At 39.9% G+C, this 21,427-nt stretch overlaps 1 protein-coding gene across 1 annotated transcript in view; it reads right to left on the bottom strand.

Moving 5' to 3' along the window:
- Positions 1-21,427, bottom strand: part of TMEM236 (transmembrane protein 236) — a 43,124-nt gene that overhangs the window by 6,126 nt on the left and 15,571 nt on the right. The window contains exons 4-5 of the mRNA XM_032349532.1: positions 16,704-16,776; positions 12,407-12,548 (exon numbers count right to left, since the gene is read on the bottom strand). Coding sequence (XP_032205423.1) covers positions 12,407-12,548; positions 16,704-16,776 — 215 coding nt within the window. The remainder of the gene's footprint in view (positions 1-12,406; positions 12,549-16,703; positions 16,777-21,427) is intronic.

Below are 21,427 nucleotides of genomic sequence, written 5' to 3'. Positions count from 1 at the left end.
AGAGAGCCAGACCAAGCTTCAGCTGGGCATCGAGAATGAAAGCCACATTCCCACCTTGACCGTGCTGTCACCTGGGATCACATCAATAAACACAGAAGAATAAAATGTGGCAGGGCTTTAAAAGGAAGGTCAGTGCTGTGATGAGAAATTCTTGTATAGGTCTGAGTGAGACAGGAGGTCAGGAAGGCTCATCTGAGAAGTGACGGTTAAGCAGTGACCTGAAGAATAAGTAGGAATGAATTAGGTGAAGAATGGGGAAAGGAACTTTCTAGGTGGTAGAAAGAGCGTGTGGGTAAAGATCTTTCAGCCACAGTGATGGAAAGAGGGCAAGCTTTGTAAGGAGCTAGGGAGGCAGAAGGGGAAGAAGAGGGGCGGAGTCCAAACCTAGTAAGTGCTCCGCACATATCAGGAACTGTCACAAGCCGTTTCTCTGCATTAATTCACCTAATCCTGAGAATAGCTCTATACCATAGATGCTGTTATTTTCCTACCTGAAAGATGCATTAAACAGAGGCACAGAAAGATCAACAATCGTTTCTAAGGTCACACAGCTAGCAAGTAGAGAGACCAGAACTTGAACCTCAAACCCTTTTCCCCTAGATCATGCTATCATACGTGGCAGAGTCAGACATGGTGAAGGCTTTGGACTTTTCTTCTGAGCTCAATGGAAGAGGGAGAGAGGAAGGCAGAGGAACCAGAAAGGACGTGGAATCATCAGCAGAGAGGTTCTCAAGGCCACTGAGGCAGCTGTTGTGAAATGAGACTGTGACTCAATTCACGGCAGCCAGGAGATCAAACAAGTATTCAGAAAAAAAGAAGACTAGCCTTGATTAACAGACTCCCAAATCTATTTTTCCTGAGAGAAAAAATGTTCTAGAGAACATGAAATGCTAATGGACTAGAAATAACACTCTGAGAAAAAAAAATCTAGACAAAAAGAAAAGTATTAATCATTACAAATATTTGAAAGTATATTAAGCACACAAAACACTTTTGGTCATAATCTTGGAAACTAAGGGAAAAAATGTAATAAATTAAGAGACACAGCAGGGCATTTATATACAAGGTTACTTTGACGCTATCTGCTTCCTAAACTCAGTTGGACTGTGGAGAGTTTGTTTCCTTTCAGCAGCACATCTTAGCTCTGGAAGACCAGTAGCTTCGTTGCCAAGTAATAAAAGACGGAAGCAGCATCTACCTCACAGGGCAGTTGTGAGGACTGAGCGAGTTGGTATGTGTAGAACATTTAAAATCGTGCCTGAGACACGGAGCAACAGCCGTATGTGTGTTAAATATATCAAACACAACAATCACTAAATAGAAGAACACAGTAAATAGTAAAAGTGATCACAGTTTGTTAAACTTTGGTTAGAGTTACACTGTTATCCCGTCTCCCATTTATGGGCAGGGGCCAAAAAGTTTTCCCCTGCACCCTCTGGAAAGACTGACCAGCATACCACTGCCTGTGTTCAAAATGATGTGCAAGTTTTCACCAAATAGTTATAATTCACAATAATAATGAAGTCAAGGCAAATATTCAACCCATGAGCAATTCTGGAAGAGCTCATGGACTTTCTCTAGAAAAAACACTGAACTGTTTCCCAGTACATCCCAAAGTCTGTTCAACCCCAGTTTCCTCCCAAGCATGAGAAGAAACAAATGTATCATTTCTGGATTGTAGGCAAGGTAAAATATTCAGAAAACTCTTTTATCTTCTGTAGCTTGAAGGCTGGCTAGTTTAAAGACCATCTTCCCGGACAAGATACTATATTATATATAATAATGTAATAATTAATCATTATAATATGCTAAGTATATTACATAGACAATTATAAATCTATAATATGCATTGATATATGATAATTATCCATTATATAATACTAATTTAAATAAAACAAATAAAGTAAAATGTTAAAAAGCATATTGTATGCCATATGCTTTTTAACAAATACACAGAATTTGTTAAATACACAGAATACCAAAAATACAGAATTCTAAATACACAGAGTTTTCCAAATACACAGAATTATTTCTGTGTATTTCCAAATACACAGAATTTTAAACTCTGAAATGGTTTGAAATGCCTCTACTAGTAAGTGCTTGGACATAGAGCAAAGCTTGGAATCCCAGCAGGAACCCAAGCTGGGTGACAAAAATGGACATTTGTGTCCAAATGGGAATGAGCCTGTTTTTAGCCTTCAAAGCACTTGCCTCAGTTTTAATTATACCCATTTGCTAGTGCAGTTCACTGATGTGCTCTTATGTCCACTAAACCGAGGGCTCCGTAAAAGGGGGAACTTCGCCCGTTTTGACTCACTGCCATACCCCTAGGTCCTAGCGGAGCTCCTGGTATGCAAGAGATCCTCCCTAAAGATTTGCTGTATGAAAGATGGGAGCCATTCCTGTTCTGGGGTCTGTTCGCATAAGCAAGCAATGGGCGTCTTGCGGGGGAAATGTGCACGAAGGCAAGTAGGTCAAAGCACCCAAACCACGCGGAATAACAACGCACCCCCCTCCACCCTCCATTCACCAGCTAGAAGGTCTCTGGAGTCCTGCACAGGGTCAGCCACTAAGACTGCCCCCTGCCCCAGGTCCTAGAGAGAGCTCTATAAGAGAGACCAGGCAACTGATAAAGCCAACAAGCACAGCCCGGGGGGACATTAGGAGGTCCTGGTAGCAGGGCCCGGGTAGTCAACGGTGGGAGAGGATGTCACACATGGATTTGGGCCCAGGATGCCAGCCAGCGCAAAGTGTCCCCGGCACTGCCTAGCAGGACTGGGACAAAGAGATGACTCCTACAGCAGCAACCTGATTCAAGACATTGCCAAGGCTTCCCAGACCCTGGAGGCATCGGGAGTCACAAAAATGTCCATGGGTGATTCCAAGAAGACCGTGTTTGTGAGTTCATAGAAAACAGACTAAACACCCCCCCCATTCAGAAATTGAGGGACTTGGGGTTCTGAAATAGCAACAAAATGGTGCTCCATACAAAGGACCCACCATGTTTAACACGGAATGACCCAGAACGTCCATACATTATGTAGACCATCAGCTCAACCTACTTTGTTCTCTTCACTCCAAGACAAGAAAATCGAGATTTATTTATTTATTTTTTACCATTTTATTTATTTATTTGACAGAGAGAGCCCACAAGCTGGGGGAGGCAGAGAGAGAGAGGGAGAATCAGGCTCCCTGCTGAGCAGAGAGCCCACATGGGGCTCCATCCCGGAACCCTGGGGTCATGACCTGAGCTGAAGATGACACCCAACCCAAAGAGCCACCCCCAGGGCACCCCAGGGAAATCTATATATCCAAAATTAAGGACCTATGCCTTTACTTTCAACCTGGGGCCATACTCTTTGCTGACTAATAATGATAGGAAGAACAAGGCTCAGTATTGTAACAAAGTAATGCAGGCTGAGTTCTTCATGTTCCCTTATTTCCGTCAGTCTCCCTAAAATATTTACTTTGAAAATATCCTGCAACCCTCAAGAATCGCACTTTAGATACTGAAATTGTTCATAATTTTCCCCATGTAGGAAGAAAGCAACAATTGAATACCGAATTGTTATAATCATGTGAAGTTGTCCTAATCAAAGGTCACAATTCAATAGCACCCTTATGTCCTCTGTCTTTTGGCCTGGGGATCGCCACAATATAGTTCCTGGCCCGAAACACGCTGACCTAATCCTGACAGCTGGTACTTCATTAGACGGTATAAATCAGAAATTCTATCCTTCTCTCATCCCACTCTGGTAAATAGCTACTTATTTCTTGAGAGGAGGGAAAAATCCTGGAACTAACGTACGTACTTTTCTAAAACTTCCTTCTTCTAAACAGCAAAAGGAGGGTGTGAAGGAAATACTCCCCCTTTTTGGCATAGCCCCGAACACAGTGTTCCTCATACGTACTCTCTAAACCCATTGCAAAACACATTATGGAAACCCAGCTCACACGCTGGGCTCATATTGTATAATAAGCTTTTTCTTAAAAAGAAACAAAGGGGAACTCAAAGTGCCATTTATTTTATTCAGACAAAAGCAGCGTCCCTATCGCCGCCCCCCACCCCCATCCTACCCCCCTGCCTTTATTGTGGCATCTCTTACACTCTATCTGGTTAAAGTGTGCTGCATTCCATTTCAAGGAAATCTGGAAAGCAAATGGCTTCAGGAATTTGGATGTGGGCTCTCAGCTTTTAACCTGGGATGCATAACAATTCCCAATACTTCCTATCACCAGGGGCTCTCAGCCAGGGCGGGTATCAGAACTTTTATTGTCCGTGGAACTTTTAAAAAAATTGCAGATGCCAGGCCTTAAAACCTTACATTTATTTCAAGCCAGAAATTACTAGTCTAGGCATTTAACCTAAAGAAGTTAACTGTATATGCTGAGACCCCAACAACCTTCCCCTAGTGTACTGATCAGTAGGAACGCTCACATGTGTGTGTTCTGAAAAGACGCCTCTGGTGAGTACCCAAAGGGTGGGTCCCTGCATATATGTTCATGATGGTCCATGAACATGGTGGTCCATGATTCACTGGAGATAGTGTACAAGTTCAATAAAAATCATCATTGTCATGCACTTAAGAAACTGTATAATTTAATAAGAAGAAATAACCATTAAAGCAACAGATCCTTTTCCGTCTTCCATTCCTGTTCCGCGAACCCCTAAACCTGGATCATTCCTACAGTTCTATCTTTTCTACAATCAATGCCCAGACTTCTCAGTATCATTGAAGAAAGCTCTCATAATCTTGATTGCTCCCAGGACAAATTCCTGGTTTCTATCCTTTGCTGAACATTATGCATCTCTCATCCATCCATTTCCTTGTCCTTGACCCTCAGCAATTATCCCAAACCTTACCCAACCTGTTACAGATTCTCTCTCTCCCATCCGTCGCTAGTGCTCTCTGCAGGTAACCTTGTTTCCTATTTCACAAAGGCATTGGGAGGTTAACAGGTACAAAAGGTCCCTGCTTGTTTTCTGCCCATCTACTTGAATCACATTTACAAGTGTAAATCACCGGGGGGGGGGGGGGGGGGGGCTTTAAAAATTCCTTGTGCCTGGACCTATCCTTCACCAAAACTATGATTTAATGATCTAGGGCTCAGTCTGGGAGTAAAAAAAAAAAATTCAAGTCCCATAGGCGATCTGAACATGCAGTCAGAAAGTAAAAACCACTGATCTTAATGGGGGATACAAATCAGAATCCAATGAGGTTTTGCTTTTAACGATTTAAATATGCCCAAGTCCCATCCTCAGGGACCCTGATTCAGTTTATTTGGGCTTGCTATGACTGGCATTGACATTTTTAAAGCACTCTATTAAGTCTTTTTTTTTATGTTGGACATAACAGGAGAAATGGAAAGAAATACAATAAAGGCAGGGTCTAAAAGCTTTGCCAGATCAAGTAAATAAACATACTGATTATCATTCCTGATATTGGTTACCTATAAATTAATGAGTTTCTACCTTACAGAGATTCCACCTTCTTCTCTTCATGAAACATTTAAATGTACAAAATTTTTGAGAAGATAATTGGTAAATATTTATATCAGCTTGGAGTGAAAAAAAAAAAAAAAGATTTTAAAGCATAACATCATAGAGTCCAGAAAGGAAATATCTGTAGAACAGATAATGTCCAAATTAAAAATTCCCTATATCAAAAACACTATAGTACAGTTAAAATAAAATAAAATAACTCTGAAATGTATATTTCTGACAGGCAAAGTTTAATGTCCTTACTATTTACAGAACTCATGGATCAGTAGTAAAAACAACAACAACAAAAGAATAGACATATCGACAGAAAAACAGATCAAAGACGGAAAGATACGATTTTTTAAAAATACAAATAGCCAAGAAACCTATGGGAAAAATGCTCAATGCAACTACTACCTTAAGCAAATTATTAAAACAGTAACATACTATTTTTGCCTATGAAACTGGCAAAGATGAAAAGGAATACATTATCCGAAGTTACAAGGTTGAGGGGAAACAGGTGTTTTCTTACTATTTAGATGGTAAATTAGGGCATTCTTTAGAGGGGGGCCATTTGATTGATTGGCATCTGTCAAAACCCATAAGAGCTTGCATATACTTTGAGCAAGAAATTGTACGTTTAGGCATTTAACATAAAGGAGTAATTATCTAGGCTGCTGAGGTCCTGCAGCTCTTGGCCCCAGTCTCTGCGTTTTCAAGAGACTACACAGTAGGAACTGGACTAGAGCCACTGAGAGCAGATTTATTTGAAAACCTTACACTGCCGATGTCATACCTGGCACCTCTCACTGAGGCGACAGTGGAAACTACCTCCTCTTCAGAGCTCGGATGTTTTCCACTCAAATAGCCCGTTGACCTCACCTCTAGCGAGCCGTCTCTGACTGTGCATATATCCCTAATGCAGCCCGACCATCTTGCGACCCCATTTGTCCAATCCCCTATGAATGACCCCCTCTCTATTTGTCTGCATGGGCAGCCAGCCCATAATAGTCCCATTTCTTCTGGCAAGTGCCGTTGCCAAGGAGTCTGGGCATGTGCAGATGCTCAGGGTCTTCCGAGGACACTTTGTGGTCATCCTCCTGGTATCACTCGGCTGTCATCCCGGGGCAGTTAACTCTCTCTGTCCCCAGCCACTGCTTGGCCAGTGACCTACAAGTGGCTGCTAACTGTCCTACACAGCACAGGGTCCCCCAGACACCATCTACCTTGGCCATCCATGCATGGGTGCTCCAAGCAAGGCTTGCCTTCCCTGCTCAACTCAAACCACATCAGCCGGCTCTTTCTCACCACATCCTTCTCCTTTTTTCTGCAACCCTTTTTACTTCCGAACAAGAGTCCTAACAATAGTGTTTTTCATAGTGAAAAACTGGAAAAGAATCTAGTTGTCCAACAACAGGGGTTAGTTAATGAACCATGGTTAAATAAGTCAGGGTTTGCTAATAATGGGATATATTATTCAACCGATAAAAACCATGTACTGAAGGAGATATAATAATAAGGATGATATATACCACATTCTGCTCAGAAAAAAAAAAAGATAGAAAATAAGTTTCCTTAAGTGAAGCATGTTCACGAAGATGTTATCAGTTCTAAATCTCTAGTCTACAGGATTGTGGTTGATCTCCACTTTCTTCTTTTTTGCTTATGTTTATTTGACCATCTTTCTAAATGAATGAGTATGATTTTGGGAAAACAGCACATTAGAAGTCGAACAGTTCAAAATGGAATGTTAAAAAATGTATTTGATTTTATATGTGTTTATATTCCTCAAAACCTGCGTGTGCTCTACAGGGATGAGCCTGGTATTGTTGGGCATTTTAGTGTGTTGTGTTGTGTTGTACTGTGTTGTATCACAGCCCAGAGCAACAGCTCAGATGAGAATACACTTTGTCCTTTGGTGGTGAAGGGTCATGATTCCAGAAGCCATGGGCTGGAGAGGTACAGAATTGGACACTCGAGTTATGCTACTGCCTTAGAGAAAGTCACAGGCTGTCATTCTAAATGGGGTCCTGGGTTAGTTTCCAGACAGCAGAAGAATCTGGGGTTTTTTCCTCCCCAAATGAAATCTTACATAAAATACCAATTCCTAAACAGCAAATGTTGTATTGATTTGGTTCAAGTAGGAATTGCAGCAACCAGTAATGCCAGTTAAGCCTCCCCCTTCTGCCTATACCCCCTCCCCTACAAAGCAACTTGGTAGGTTTCCCCATTCACTAGTTGAGAAACAAACAAAAGCTGGTTTTAAGAAGGCAACTTCCATTCCAGCAATAGGTTTTTCCACTCATAGTATGAAACCCAAATGGTTACTTTTGCCCATTAATTACATGTATACTCGGATTTCTTGAGGCCCAGTCTTCCTTCGATGTAGAAAGCTTGCTTCACCATACCTGCCTAAACGCCTACAAATCCCAGATATTCCGTTTGGATTTTTTTGACCTCCAACACCCTAGATTAAACAAAGTATTACTTCATGTGTCACCCCACAGTACTTTAACTATCATACTCTATTATATCACTTGCAACGTGGTACCTGAGCTAGGCTTAAGGTATTTAAGTGAGTCCTTGTAGGTAGAACTGAAAATTTGCCTCCTAACCAAGGACTTCTTTGCGGGTCTGGCTGCCTCACTGGTTTTTATGGAGGTTAAGAAATCTACATGGGGCAGGAGGAATCTAATGGTGGCCACGATTTGGGGTTCAGACAATATAAGTACAACTAATGTAAGGAGAAACTCTGAGATCCCTTGATGGTGGGGAGAGGGGGTACTACCTCAAGAGAAGGAGTCTGGCTGTATCAGAATCAACAACAAGATCTAGTGACAGGAGGAGAAATGGTGATCTCCAGTAGAGTGGAATGACCATCATTTGAACTTGTTGAATCCCAGCCAATCTGTTGGTACATAGACATTCTGGGCCAAAAAAGCTTGTGTTCCCAAATGAAAATCTATTGCTCTGCTTGGGACCTCTCTAAACAGGTAGATCTCGGTGCAGTGAAGTCAGTATTCCAACTGTCAGAAGAAAGGCAGTCAGTCTAAAGCACTAGCAGAACATCAAACAATATCCCAGAGGCAAGTAACAACAGTATAATACAAGCATTTCGAGCAGAGCCAATCAAGAGTGGTGGGAAAAGAGCATTCCAGGTCTTTTTGTGCGTGAGAACAATGACTGGGGAAAAAAAAAAAAAGCTGGAGCAATGGAATATTTAGCAGTCTGGACCAAGAGATGAGATCACAGAAGACCCAAGTTGGGTCTGACTTAAAAGACGAGAGAGGGAACAAGATGGAAGAGGGAGAGGGATGGGGAGGGATGGGGAGGGATGGGGGGATGTGGAGGGATGTGGAGGGATGGGGAGGGATGGGGAGGGATGGGGAGGGATGGGGAGGGATGGGGGGATGGGGGGGATGGGAAGGGATGGGGAGGGATGGGGAGGGATGGAGAGGGATGGGGGGATGGGGGGGATGGGGAGGGATAGGGAGGGATGGGGGTGATGGGGAGGGATGGGGGGATGGGGGGGATGGGAAGGGATGGGGAGGGATGGGGAGGGATGGGGAGGGATGGGGAGGGATGGGGGGATGGGGAGGGATGGGGGGATGGGGAGGGATGGGGGGGATGGGGAGGGATGGGGGGATGGGGAGGGATGGGGGGATGGGGAGGGATGGGGGGATGGGAAGGGATGGGGAGGGATGGGGGGATGGGGAGGGATGGGGAGGGATGGGGGGGATGGGGGGATGGAGAGGGATGGGGGGATGGTGAGGGATGGGGGGATGGGGGGATGGGGGGGATGGGGGGATGGGGGGGCATGGGGGTCCCGTCGTTCACTGGTCGGGACTGAGCTAGCAAAATTCAAACAGAAATATCCAAGTGTGCCCACCTCTACCCACATACTGTGAGAGCTGGGGACATTTAGTCTATATATTGTGCTCCTATTATTACTTGTTCTCATGATGGGGACATGACATTATTAGGTATGACATACATCTGAGAGGTGGCTGTGTCTCAGAGCTATGTGTGTCAGAAAATATTCCTGTGTGAGGCTCAGGATATGTGAGATGATGTGTTTGGCTGTTAGGACACGGTGACCACGGGAGGTTGAGATATTTCAGCGAGTAATGGAAAGTTAGCAGAAAGGATTCCCTGGTCCAGTGAAGACTGCTTTAAGCATAAGCGTATTTTTTATATAGAAGAACTTTTATTTAAAATTATAGAAGAGGAAAAGCTACACAAGGATCAAGCTTTGCTAGCTTAGAATTGAGATGGTTGAAATGGCATGAAAGTGTCCAGAAATCAAGCACTATAGATTACCTTAGTTTCATCAAATATAAGGTCATAACTGCTACAAGCTGATAGAAGGGCAGGCATTTCAAACTCTGGATAGAGCACAGAACAGAATATATTCCATTTCTCAACATTTTCTAAAGGAAGCCAAATATTTCTTAAGCTTCTTTATCACCCACTCCTTCTCTACCTCTTGGATTCTGAATTACCACATGCAATGACAGCATATTTTTAGCATACTGGCTTATGTTCAAATTTATGCATTACAACCTACATGTTTATGAATTTATGTATTAAATTCCAGAGAATGAGAATACACCATAAATTCAGAATTCACATAATCCATTTTATTAGTATGCATGTTCAAATACTTGCAAAAAATTAAATTAACATATATTAATATTTGCAAAGGTATTTTGAGTGAATCCTAGTTTTTTTAAAGCATGACTTCATTAAACGGTAGAGCTATTAAACCAGACATTAACCTTCCCAAGTTTGGGCAGAGAAGAGCTCAAGAAGAAGGTTTTTGTGCAGTTGTGCAAGTTGTTCTCCAGTCTTGTCTCCAAGACTGACTTCTTTGGGCTTTTCTTATTTCAATTCTCAGTATCATTGTCATTGCTGGATATGGGGAAAATTCCCCTTTGATAATCCAACTCATCACTTAAAACATAAGATGCTGATAACTCATTCCCCAAAACATACATGTACATTTTTTAGAAAGAGACTTTCACTAAAAACTTAAACAGATAGATCTGATGAAGCCAAACTGTGGAAAGAACCAAGATGCCCTTCAATGGACGAATGGATAAGGAAGATGTGGTCCATATACACTATGGAGTATTATGCCTCCATCAGAAAGGACGAATACCCAACTTTTGTATCAACATGGACGGGACTGGAAGAGATTATGCTGAGTGAAATAAGTCAAGCAGAGAGAGTCAATTATCATATGGTTTCACTTATTTGTGGAGCATAACAAATATCATGGAGGACAAGGGGTGTTAGAGAGGAGAAGGGAGTTGGGGTAAATTGGAAGGGGAGGTGAACCATGAGAGACTATGGACTCTGAAAAACAATCTGAGGGTTTTGAAGGGGCGGGGGAGGGGGAAGTTGGGGGAACCGGGTGGTGGGTATTATAGAGGGCACGGATTGCATGGAGCACGGGGTGTGGTGCAAAAATAATGAATACTGTTATGCTGAAAATAAATTTAAAAATTTTTTAAAAAATTAAACAGAATGTCCCCATACATGGAAGGTACAGCGTTATTAAAAACAATCCAACTTCACAATAGGTTTGCATCAAGAAAGAGTCTAGGCAAGTAGCAGAGGACGTGGTAATTCCCGAATCTCCTTGGTCTGAGACAAAGACACCTGGCTCTGGAGGGCAGATGTAACTCAAGGATACTCTTCCCTCAAAAGATGGCCACTGGCTACTATCTTACGGACTTTGTCCCCTGCATTATGTTAAACATAATGACCGTCATCTCCCACTTGAGGACAGAGTGCAAAACATGAAGCTCAGAGTCTCAGATTTCCTGGTGGCCTCCCAGCTCAGTTTTATTTTTCAATTGGAGGAGTAAGAGTGACTGGAAGAGTGGTGGCTCATGGTCCATAAATGACTCTCTGGTCTTTTCCTTCCTGGCTGTAGTAGTCATCCCTACTGCTCTTCAGCATTCTCCTAGTTGACTCACTCAATTTAACCCCTCCACCCCACCAGGAAGTGATTAGACAAAAATCTACCCACCTCAAATATAAAATCTTAGCCATGCAAGAACAATAGCATACACTTATTATAAATTAAACATAAATACTATGACATGAAATTAAGTGAAAATTAAGAAAATCTAAGACCAAACACAATATTCAATTAGCAAAATATCTTTTTTTTTTTTTAAGGCCAACCTAAATTTAGTTTTGACTGATCCCTTTGGAGGAATATTTGTGGTGTATCTTGGTTTTCTTAGTGTGATCTTTAGCTTTTTGACAATCCACAATTAAAAACACATAATTCTCTAGGATATAAGTGCAGCAGTCCCATTAATTTCTGTATCAAAGGTATCCAGAACTATTTATTTATCTAAACTTAAGGTTTTAAGAAAGTTTCCAAAAAGTACAAATCTATAGCAATTTACTTAGAAAATTTTCTTGCTAGAGTAAACATTTATAAAGCTTTTGGTATTAAATATTTGGTAAGTTTATTCATTTATCAGTACTACCAAAATACAAAGAAGAAAAACTGTCTAGCAATCAAAGTAGGTTTTAAAATAATTATATTTAGATATCTTCATTTCTGATCTTCTAACTATAATGTTAACTGTAAAAAAGAATATCATTAAACATGTCAGCAAATAACAGAGGGACAGAAAGAGGTGAACAATCTGTCAAACTATTTTTTTTAAAGATTTTATTTATTCATTTATTTATTTATTTGACAGAGAGGGAGTGATCACAAGTAGGTAGAGAGAGGGGGGAAAGCAGGCTTCCTGCTGAGCAGAGAGCCCGATGCGGGACTAGATCCCAGGACCCTGAGATCATGACCTGAGCTGAAGGCAGAGGCTTAATCTACTGAGCCACCCAGGTGCCCCAATTTGTCAAACTTTTAAAAACATTTATATTTAAAAGTATACTTACTCTTTAGCCGTCCTGTAAGAGGATATATCCTGAGTTTTTCAATAATATCAACCACAATCAAGGAAGTCAGAACCAGAGAAACTGGCAGGTCAGGTAACTTCTCAGGAAGGCTATTCGTCGAAGCACTACTATTTTTTTGAACCTGTTTTCAGAAAACCATTTAGAAGGATTATATTTTGTGCTTTCTTTGTTTAAAATTCTTTTAATAGTCTGAAAGCAGCACTAAATTATAAAGACATTTACTAAAATCTTAGAAGCTTAATTTCCAGCTTTTCAGGTATTCAACGCGGTAAGCTTTTTTTTAAAAATTGCGTTATGTTAGTCACCATATAGTACATCATTAGTTTTGTTTTGTTTTGTTTTGTTTTTTTGTTTTTTAAGATTTTACTTATTTATTTGAGAGAGAGAGCATGAGAGGGGAGAGGTCAGAGGGAGAAGCAGACTCCCTGCTGAGCAGGGAGCCCGATGTGGGACTCAGTCCCAGGACTCCAGGATCATGACCTGAGCCAAGGGCAATTGCAGAACCAACTGAGCCACCCAGGCGCCCCACATCATTAGTTTTGACGTCGTGTTCCAAGATTCATTGCTTGCATATAACACCCAGTGCTTCATGCAATCCATGCCCCCCTTAATACCCATCACCAGGCTCACCCATCCTCAACTCCCCTCCCTTCTAAAAACTCTCCTGTTTGTTTCTGGGAGTCCATAGTCTCTCAGCAACCCCATAAGCTTTTGAACAATTTGTAAAGATGTAACAAAGATTCCTATCAGTGGGAGAGCTTTCAGTTCAAGATTGAGGTTGGTAAACACATGCGAAAATACTACAGCAGGCTCCTGGTAACAGTGGGATGGGCAATTTCTTCCCCCTCTACTGCTAAGCAGAGCCTTTGGGAGTCCTTAAGTCGAAGAATGAGGGGGACAGATATTGGATGGAGTTCAGGATCTTCTAAGAAGGGAGAGCCCAGGTTAAACCCAACCAGGTTTTGGGACACTTCTTTCATCTGATTAAGATACACACACACACACACACACACACACACACACACACACATACACACACACAAGACTGTGGCAAACATCATATTAGTGGTGATATGTTGAGAGTTTTCCCTCTGAGATCAGGAAGAAGACCAAGGTGCCACCACGACCAGTCCTATTCAACATTGTACTAGAAGTCCTAGCCAGTGTAATGAGGCAAGAGAATGAAATAAACACAGTAAGTATTGGAAAGAAAAGAAATATATATCTTTATTCATAGACTACATAAGTGTACATGGGGAAAATCTCCCCAAAGTGGACAAATTATTTCTAAATATCAATAAAGGGAAAATGAGATTTTTAAAAATGATAACATTCAAAGCAACCTCAACCAAAATTCAAAGACTTTGCAGAAAATGATAAGCAGACACTAAAATCCATATAGGAATACAGAAGGCAAGACATTTAGATGAAAAAGATATAAAGATTTACTCTTTGGGGTATAAAGAGCTATTATAAACCTAGAAGAATTGTATCAGTGTAGTGTGGACAGAGGTATATAAAAGCAGACAGTGGACAAAACAGAAGACTTGAAATAGACGTGTACATATATACACTTGATTTGTAAAAGTAGCACTGCAGAGAAACATGGAAAGACAGAAATTTTTATAAATAGTGCTCAGTCCATTAGACATTAATTGGGGGGGGAATGCACTCCCTACTGCACAACATATGCAACAATTATTTTCAAATGGACTGTGAATCTAAAAGAGAATGTAAAACAATACAGGCTCCAAAATATAATATTGGAGGATATCTTCAAGTCTTTGAGATTCAGATTCACAGTATGACAAAATCTTTTCAAGCTACCAAAATTACTATTCATGAAAAAAAGAAACCGACAAATTGCACCATTTTTAAATGAAGAACTCTTCGTCCAAAAATGGTATGACAAGTATTAAGTCACAAAGTGTGAATATATTTGCAACACATATAATCAACAAAGGGCTTGAAATCTGGATATATAAGTTACTTCTGAATCAATTCCAAAAAGATAAGTAACACAATAGGGGGAAAAAATTGGCAGGATAAGAAAATACTCAGTTTCGGGATGCCTGGGTGGCTCAGTGGGTTAAGCCTCTGCCTTCAGCTCAGGTCATGATCTCAGGGTCCTGGGATCAACCCCTGAGTCGGGCTTTCTGCTCAGCAGAGAGCCTGCTTCTCCCTCTCTCTCTGCCTGCCCCTCTGCCTACTTGTGATCTCTCTCTCCGTCAAATAAATAAAATCTTTAAAAAAAATGCTCAGTTTCATTATTAATGAAATGCAACATAAAACTGCAATGAGATTCACGAATATACACACTGGGATGGCTAGAAGACTTAGGATGTAAGTCTAGCGAGTCTGTGGATCAACAGGTATGCTTGTTCTCCACCAGTGCTAAGTCTAAATTAGTAGAATCTCTTTGGAAACCTGGCACTAGCTGCTAGTTAAACATTTGAATTTTTTTTGTCTTTTTTATTTTTTTATTGTTTTATTATGTTATGTTATGACCCATCAATTATACTCCTGCATATTTCACCAGCTGAAATTCTTGCATATGTGCATCAATAGACATATTCAAAGATGTTCACAGCAGCATTATATTTAATAACCCAAACCAGACACATCCTGAGGTGGGCATCGAAAGCAGAAATGTAAGCTGTAATATATTCATAAGATGAACTACTCTACAGAATGAAAATGAATGGAATACAATTGTATACAAAAACCTGAATGAATCACACTTTTGAATAAGAGAAACCAGACATACATTAGGTAGATAAATAGATAGATAGTTGGATAGATAGATTTTATATATATATATATGAGATATATATATATATATATATATGTATATAATTGTATTTCTCTTATGAAAGATTCAAAACCAGACAATCCAACCTACGGTATTAGCAGTTAAGGTAGAAGTTACCTTTAAGGAGGAGGGAAAAGGTTGTCATTGCAAAAAAACAAGGGAGCTGGCAAAATTTTATTTTTTGACCTGAGTAGTGTTTACACAGGTTTTTGCTCTGTAGTATTTCACTAATACTGTTTTGTACACATTTCTGTTTGTGTCTTTACTTGAGTGAAAAATGAAAGGAAAGGAGGAAAAAAATGTGTAACAGTGGATAAGGACATAATAGAAAAGAGCCAAAAAAATGTTCTTTTGCCCCAAGAAGGGCAATCAGACTACAAATCTACCATCACTTTACGATAATAGCGTTGCTTAAAATGTTGTAAACTGAATTTTTAAAGGTCTGGGGAACCTCTCATGAGCTTTACAAAGTCTTTGGGGAGGAGAGATGGAAAAAAGATAAACCTAGATACAAATACACACACACTGTTGTTTGATGGACAGTATGTGCATCAAGTGCAGCCTTCAGAAGTTATTCTAATACATTTATATATTGTCCTAATGTAACATCTAGGACACAGTCCAACAATCGTCTATTTCTAATGATATCATACACTACCCAGTACTCCCCTCTCTCATAAAGCCTATCATGACTATTCTGATTGTCTGTTTATTTCTATCTCTACTATCAATAAATAATTACTGAATGCTAGAGATTCCATCAAATTTCCTGAGTGTTCTATCCCAGTACCTACTCAATGTATTTCATCTGTGGAATATAAAGTAATTTAAGTTACTCACTTTGGGGAAGTGAAAATTATATACTTCACAGCATCGTGCAAATTAATAAGGTTAATAGGGCATTCTTCTTTGAACCTTTTTTAGACAATAAAATTCTCACAACCTGTGAGTTCTGCCTATAATATTCCTGTCTTGTAGATGCTCATCTATTAGAGTCCTTTTGAAGCTGCATTTAGTCAAAACATAAAGTTTATTTTTAAATATATATCATGTGTAAATGCTTTGCCAATAGATGTATTATCAAAGGTCTTAGAATGTGAGTGGATGTTCTTTGGATATTGTTTAGAACTGAGGACACTCAAAAGACATCTAGTTAAAAGAAACAAATACAAATCTACTTTCAAATTCCTTGCTTTTTTAAAAAATTATTTTGAAATTAACATTCCTGTCTCTCACGCACAAACACAGAAGGTATTTTTTTAATTGACTGCTAGACCTTCCTTCACAATCACAGAGGTAACAATGTTCTTAGTACTTTAAATATATACATTGCAACTTGGAAGAAAATTGGATAAAATAAAGTTTTAAGAAAATTTTGGGGCACACTGTTCTATCGAATTGCAGTAACAGAGGAAATTTTAAAATCTCAAAAATCTTGCAGCAGAAGAAATAAAAATCCCATACCTCGGTCACTGCAATCGAAAAGCTGAAGCTGGGAAGTGTGGTGAGTATAACACACATCATCATAACAGGTCTCCTAGCAAAGGAGAAAAAAAATAAGCAAAAGCAATAATGTACAAGATCAACAGTTCCTGTTCCATTCTGCTAATTTAGCAGTTCCTGTTCCATTCATCTATAGTTTTTCTAAGAAACTACTGCTTCCCTATTTCCATTTCCCAAATGTTTGAGTATGGCAAAGGGCAACACATGCAAAAACCGGAATATTTTCTAGAACAAAGGGGTGAGAGATTTCTAAATAAGTAGCAAACCATGGACTTCTAAGAGCATCTCTGTACAAGATGAGAGACATTCAATATTTCATTATTATTTGGAATCTTGCCCAAGAGTTCTGGCTCTTGTGACCAACTGAAAAAAAGAACATGACTTTCTTTTTTTTTTTTTTTTTTTTAAAGATTTTATTTATTAACTTATTTGTCAGAGAGAGAGAGAGCGCGCACACACAAGCAGGCAGAGTGGCAGGCAGAGGCGGAGTAAGAAACCGGCTCCCGTTGGAGCAAGGAGCCCGATGCGAGACTAGATCCCAGGAGCCTGGGATCATGGCCTGAGCCAAAGCAGCAGCTTAACTGACTGAGCCACCCAGGCCTCCTGAACATGACTTTCTTAAGTTATATTATACCCTATGTCTAAAGTTGATTTTCAAAAAGACATTTAGAGAATATATACCAAGAATGACTTCAAGTGAAAGCATTTAGATATTTCTTACTTGAAAAAAATTATATATATATATATATAGTGAAATATTGTGTGATTTTATGTATCACATATATCACATTTTAATATATATACACAAAAATAAAAATTTTTATATATCACATATATATAAAATCACATATGTATGTGTGTATATATACATATATAGGATATATAAAAAACACATAATTTTGCAAACGTGTTTTTGGACCCCTTCTTAAACATTACAATAATCAATTAATCAAATTGTTATTGTGATATAATACATATATAATACATAAAATATCTTATGACAGAAAGAATTAAAATATACACTTAGCATCATTAATTTTGGGGAGGACAAAGTATTCTCAAAGCTTTTGTTTCATGAAATACCTCCATTCCTTAAATAGATATTTAACTAATTACGCATTTAAAAAATTACATTTATATGATATTGTGTTTCCAAGTACAAAAAAAGTGTTGAACTCTTTCAAATAAACTAAGGTTTTCCCCTTGGTACTACCATGCTACTGTCTATCTTGCATTCTAGGTATAGACATAAATTAGGGGGCGGGATACACCCCTCTCCCAACCAGACCCAATATGACCTGCTAAAACCAGAGGTACAATGGGGTTTTTAAGGGGTAGCTTTGCCTCCTTTTCTGAGTCCAGATCTAGGCTCCTGCAGCACCTGGTTCTCTAAGGATAGTTAGAGCTTTCTATTCAGCTTGTACTCAAAAATAGATAAGAATGTCCCAGGTATTACTCCCACTCCTCCTCCTTATCTATATTTTCTCCCTCAATTACCTAAGCCAATCTCATGGTTTCAAGTAACAGCTACTTACCCATACCTTCCAAATATTGTATATATATGTATATATATGTATGTGTGTGTGTGTGTGTGTATATAATATCATATACATTATCATATATATATATATATATGATTTTTTTGGTTTGAGTAAGAAATACCCAAATGTTTTCACTTGAAGTCATGGTTTATCTCTTATGATCTCTAAATGTCTTTTTTCAGAAAAATCAATATCAGTATTATATAAAAGTAAATACGCCTGAGTTCTGGGCCTGTATGACCAATACTGTTGGTACCTCCACTTGGATGTCTAGTAGGCAATCCAGATTTAACATGCCTGAAAAAGACTCCACATCCTTCTCCATACCTGTTCCAATGATCATCAAATGCTGTCTGCTTTACATCAAGTATATGTACTGAAAACACTTTTTCAAACCATCCTTTGCTAACACTGCAGGTCATGGGTTATCATATCTCATCTGACTTCCTAACCAATTTCCTGTTAGTGCTTCTACTCTTGCCTAGCAACATTGTCTCCATAGAGCAGTTATATTTCTAAAATGTAAAACATGATTATCACTGCCCTACCAAAAATTCTCCAATGATGGGGGGTGGGGTGAATGGAGAGTTAGTGTTTGGTGGAGACAAAATTTCAGTTTTGCAAGATGGAAAGAGCTCTGCGAATGGTTGGTTGGTCTGGACACAGTGTGAATGCACTTAAGGCCACTGATCTGTACACTTAAAAACGATTAGGATGGTAAGTTTTATGTTGTGTATTTTTCATAAAATACATACACTTGTGAATTTTACATATTTTTAAAAAATCACCAATGCACGAGTAACGTCATTAGAATAAAATTGAAACCTATTACTCTAGCCTACACGTTCTATATGTTGTGGTTTCTCTTCTTCCTCCCACTGTCTTTCTCATTTAGAATGACCTTCTCTCCCAAAAACCTCTTAACTCCAGCCATACTGGCCTTCTAGTTATTTCCGGATCACAGCAAACTCGCCCCACCTTCACGTTGTACACTTGCTCTCCTTTTGCCAGCAGCTCTCTATTCCCAGATCTTCCACGTCTGACACAGAATTATATACATTTACAGCCCTACGGCCATCTGAAGTTCTGCTGATTATTTCTTGGGTACCGTTTTACACATTCCTCCTCTTTGCCAGTCACCCAAACGAAGTTCCATGGAAGCAGGAAACTTATCTGAGTGGTTTCACTACATTCTCTCCACTGGCTAGCACAATGTTTTTGAACAATTTTTGTGCCGTGAAACTTCTAAGAATCTGGTAAAACCTATGGGCCTTTCATAAAACACAATTTAAAAAAAAAAACAAGCAATTATGTTGAAATACAGTTATCCAAATTCTTTTACAATTTTCATATAGTAATATATGTGCCTATCTATGAACATTGTCTTCTGATTTCCTTTGGAGTACTCAAGATCTAGTGGAAACTGAAATCATTCATAACCCATTTGATGAAGTATCTGCAACAGCTGTAATGTGATATGAAAAGACCTATGTAATGAAATTACAGGTTCTGGTAATACTACTTTGATTTGTTACCAACGTTCAAAATGGAAAGAAATCATAGCTTTCAATTAGAGGTTAGTGAAAATAACAATGTAACCTGTTCCCAATCCAAGTTCTGTGTTTTATGTAACCAGAAATCATGATAATTTGTATTTTAAAATCTTGACTGACTGCCAACATATGTTTATAATTTATGAATAAGGGTTGTGGGTTAAATTCTGTGCCTCCTCCCCAAAAGATATGTTGGAGTTCCAGCTTATGGTACCTCACCATGTAATCTTATTTGGCGACAGGGTCTTTCTAGAGGTAAGAAGTTAAAATGAGGTCACTAGGGTGATGCCTAATCCAACATGACCAGTGTCCTTATAAAAAGGGAAAATTAAGAGAATGTACAGAAGGAAGATTATATGAAGACACAAGGAGACAGCAGATGAAGGCTAAATTTAGCCAGATGATGCTTGGCCAAGTACACCAGAGTGCCCGTGAACCACCAGCCCTCAGAAGGAACCAACCAACCTTGACCCAAGACCTCCAGCCTCCAGAACTGGTAGACGCATTGTCATGAACAGAAATACTACAAATACGAATGTTCAGGTGTTCCTGGTGAAGACTCAGGCAGCACACAGGATAGTGTTACTGGAAACTGGAGGGAAGATGATCCTTTCTATAAAGCAGCAGAACACTTGGAGGACCTGTATTCTATGGGGTATGGAGTAGAACTTCACAGCTGATGAACTCAGATACTTAGCTGAGATTTCTAAGCCAAGTCCTGAAGACACTGCCTGGTGTCTCCTTGCTGCTTTGAGCAAAATTCAAGAGGGGAGAGAGAAATTGAAGAAAGAATAACTGTTAAGGAGCTGGAACTTGAAGATTTGGAAATTTCTGTCTATCCATGGTGCAAAAAATAAGAGGGGCGCCTGGGTGGCTAGTAGGGTAAGTGTTTGGCCCTGGCTGAGGTCATGATCCTGGGGTCCTGGGATCGAGTTCCACATCAGGCTCCCTGCTCAGCACGGAGTCTGCTTCTCCCTCTGCCCCTGCCCCTTCGTGCCCCACTCCCACGCTCATGTTCTCTCTCTCTCAAATAAATAAAATCTTTTTAAAAAATGAAAGAGAATGTTCTAGAGAGGATACTAAGGGTGTGGCCTGTGAATCCAATCACCTGTCTCAGCAGAAATGCTGCCACTGCCAGCTGGGACTAAAACGGGACAGAGATGGGACAAAAGGGAAGGAAAGCTGTGAGCCTTCTGGGATTCAAGAGGCAGGAAGTGGGCTGCTAGAGCTGTTTGGCTGTGAACGTGTACTATCTTTCAAGAAAAGGGAAGAATGACTCTGACAGTGCTTCAGAGGCCTGAGAGGCTACCACTGCCACCAGTGGCCCAGAGGTTTTTCCTCCTCAGAACCAGAAGCCAGGAAAAGCATGAAGCCTCCAGTCTGATAGGCCCAGAGGACACAGTGTCCAGCCACAGGGGATTATTCTCAAGCCTCAAAATTTAGTGAAATTTGCCCTTCTCAGTTTCAATGAGTCTATTTTGCATGTGAGAAGAAGATGAATTTTGGACAGGGCCAGAGGGCAGACTATCATAGGCCAGCACATGTTGAAGTCCCAACCCCTAGTACCTCAGAATGTGACTATATTGGAAAT

This window comes from Mustela erminea, chromosome 6 (genome assembly GCF_009829155.1).
Source record: "Mustela erminea isolate mMusErm1 chromosome 6, mMusErm1.Pri, whole genome shotgun sequence".
In the NCBI taxonomy this organism is placed as follows: Eukaryota; Metazoa; Chordata; class Mammalia; order Carnivora; family Mustelidae; genus Mustela; species Mustela erminea.
This window is presented reverse-complemented; position numbering and strand designations above follow the sequence as displayed.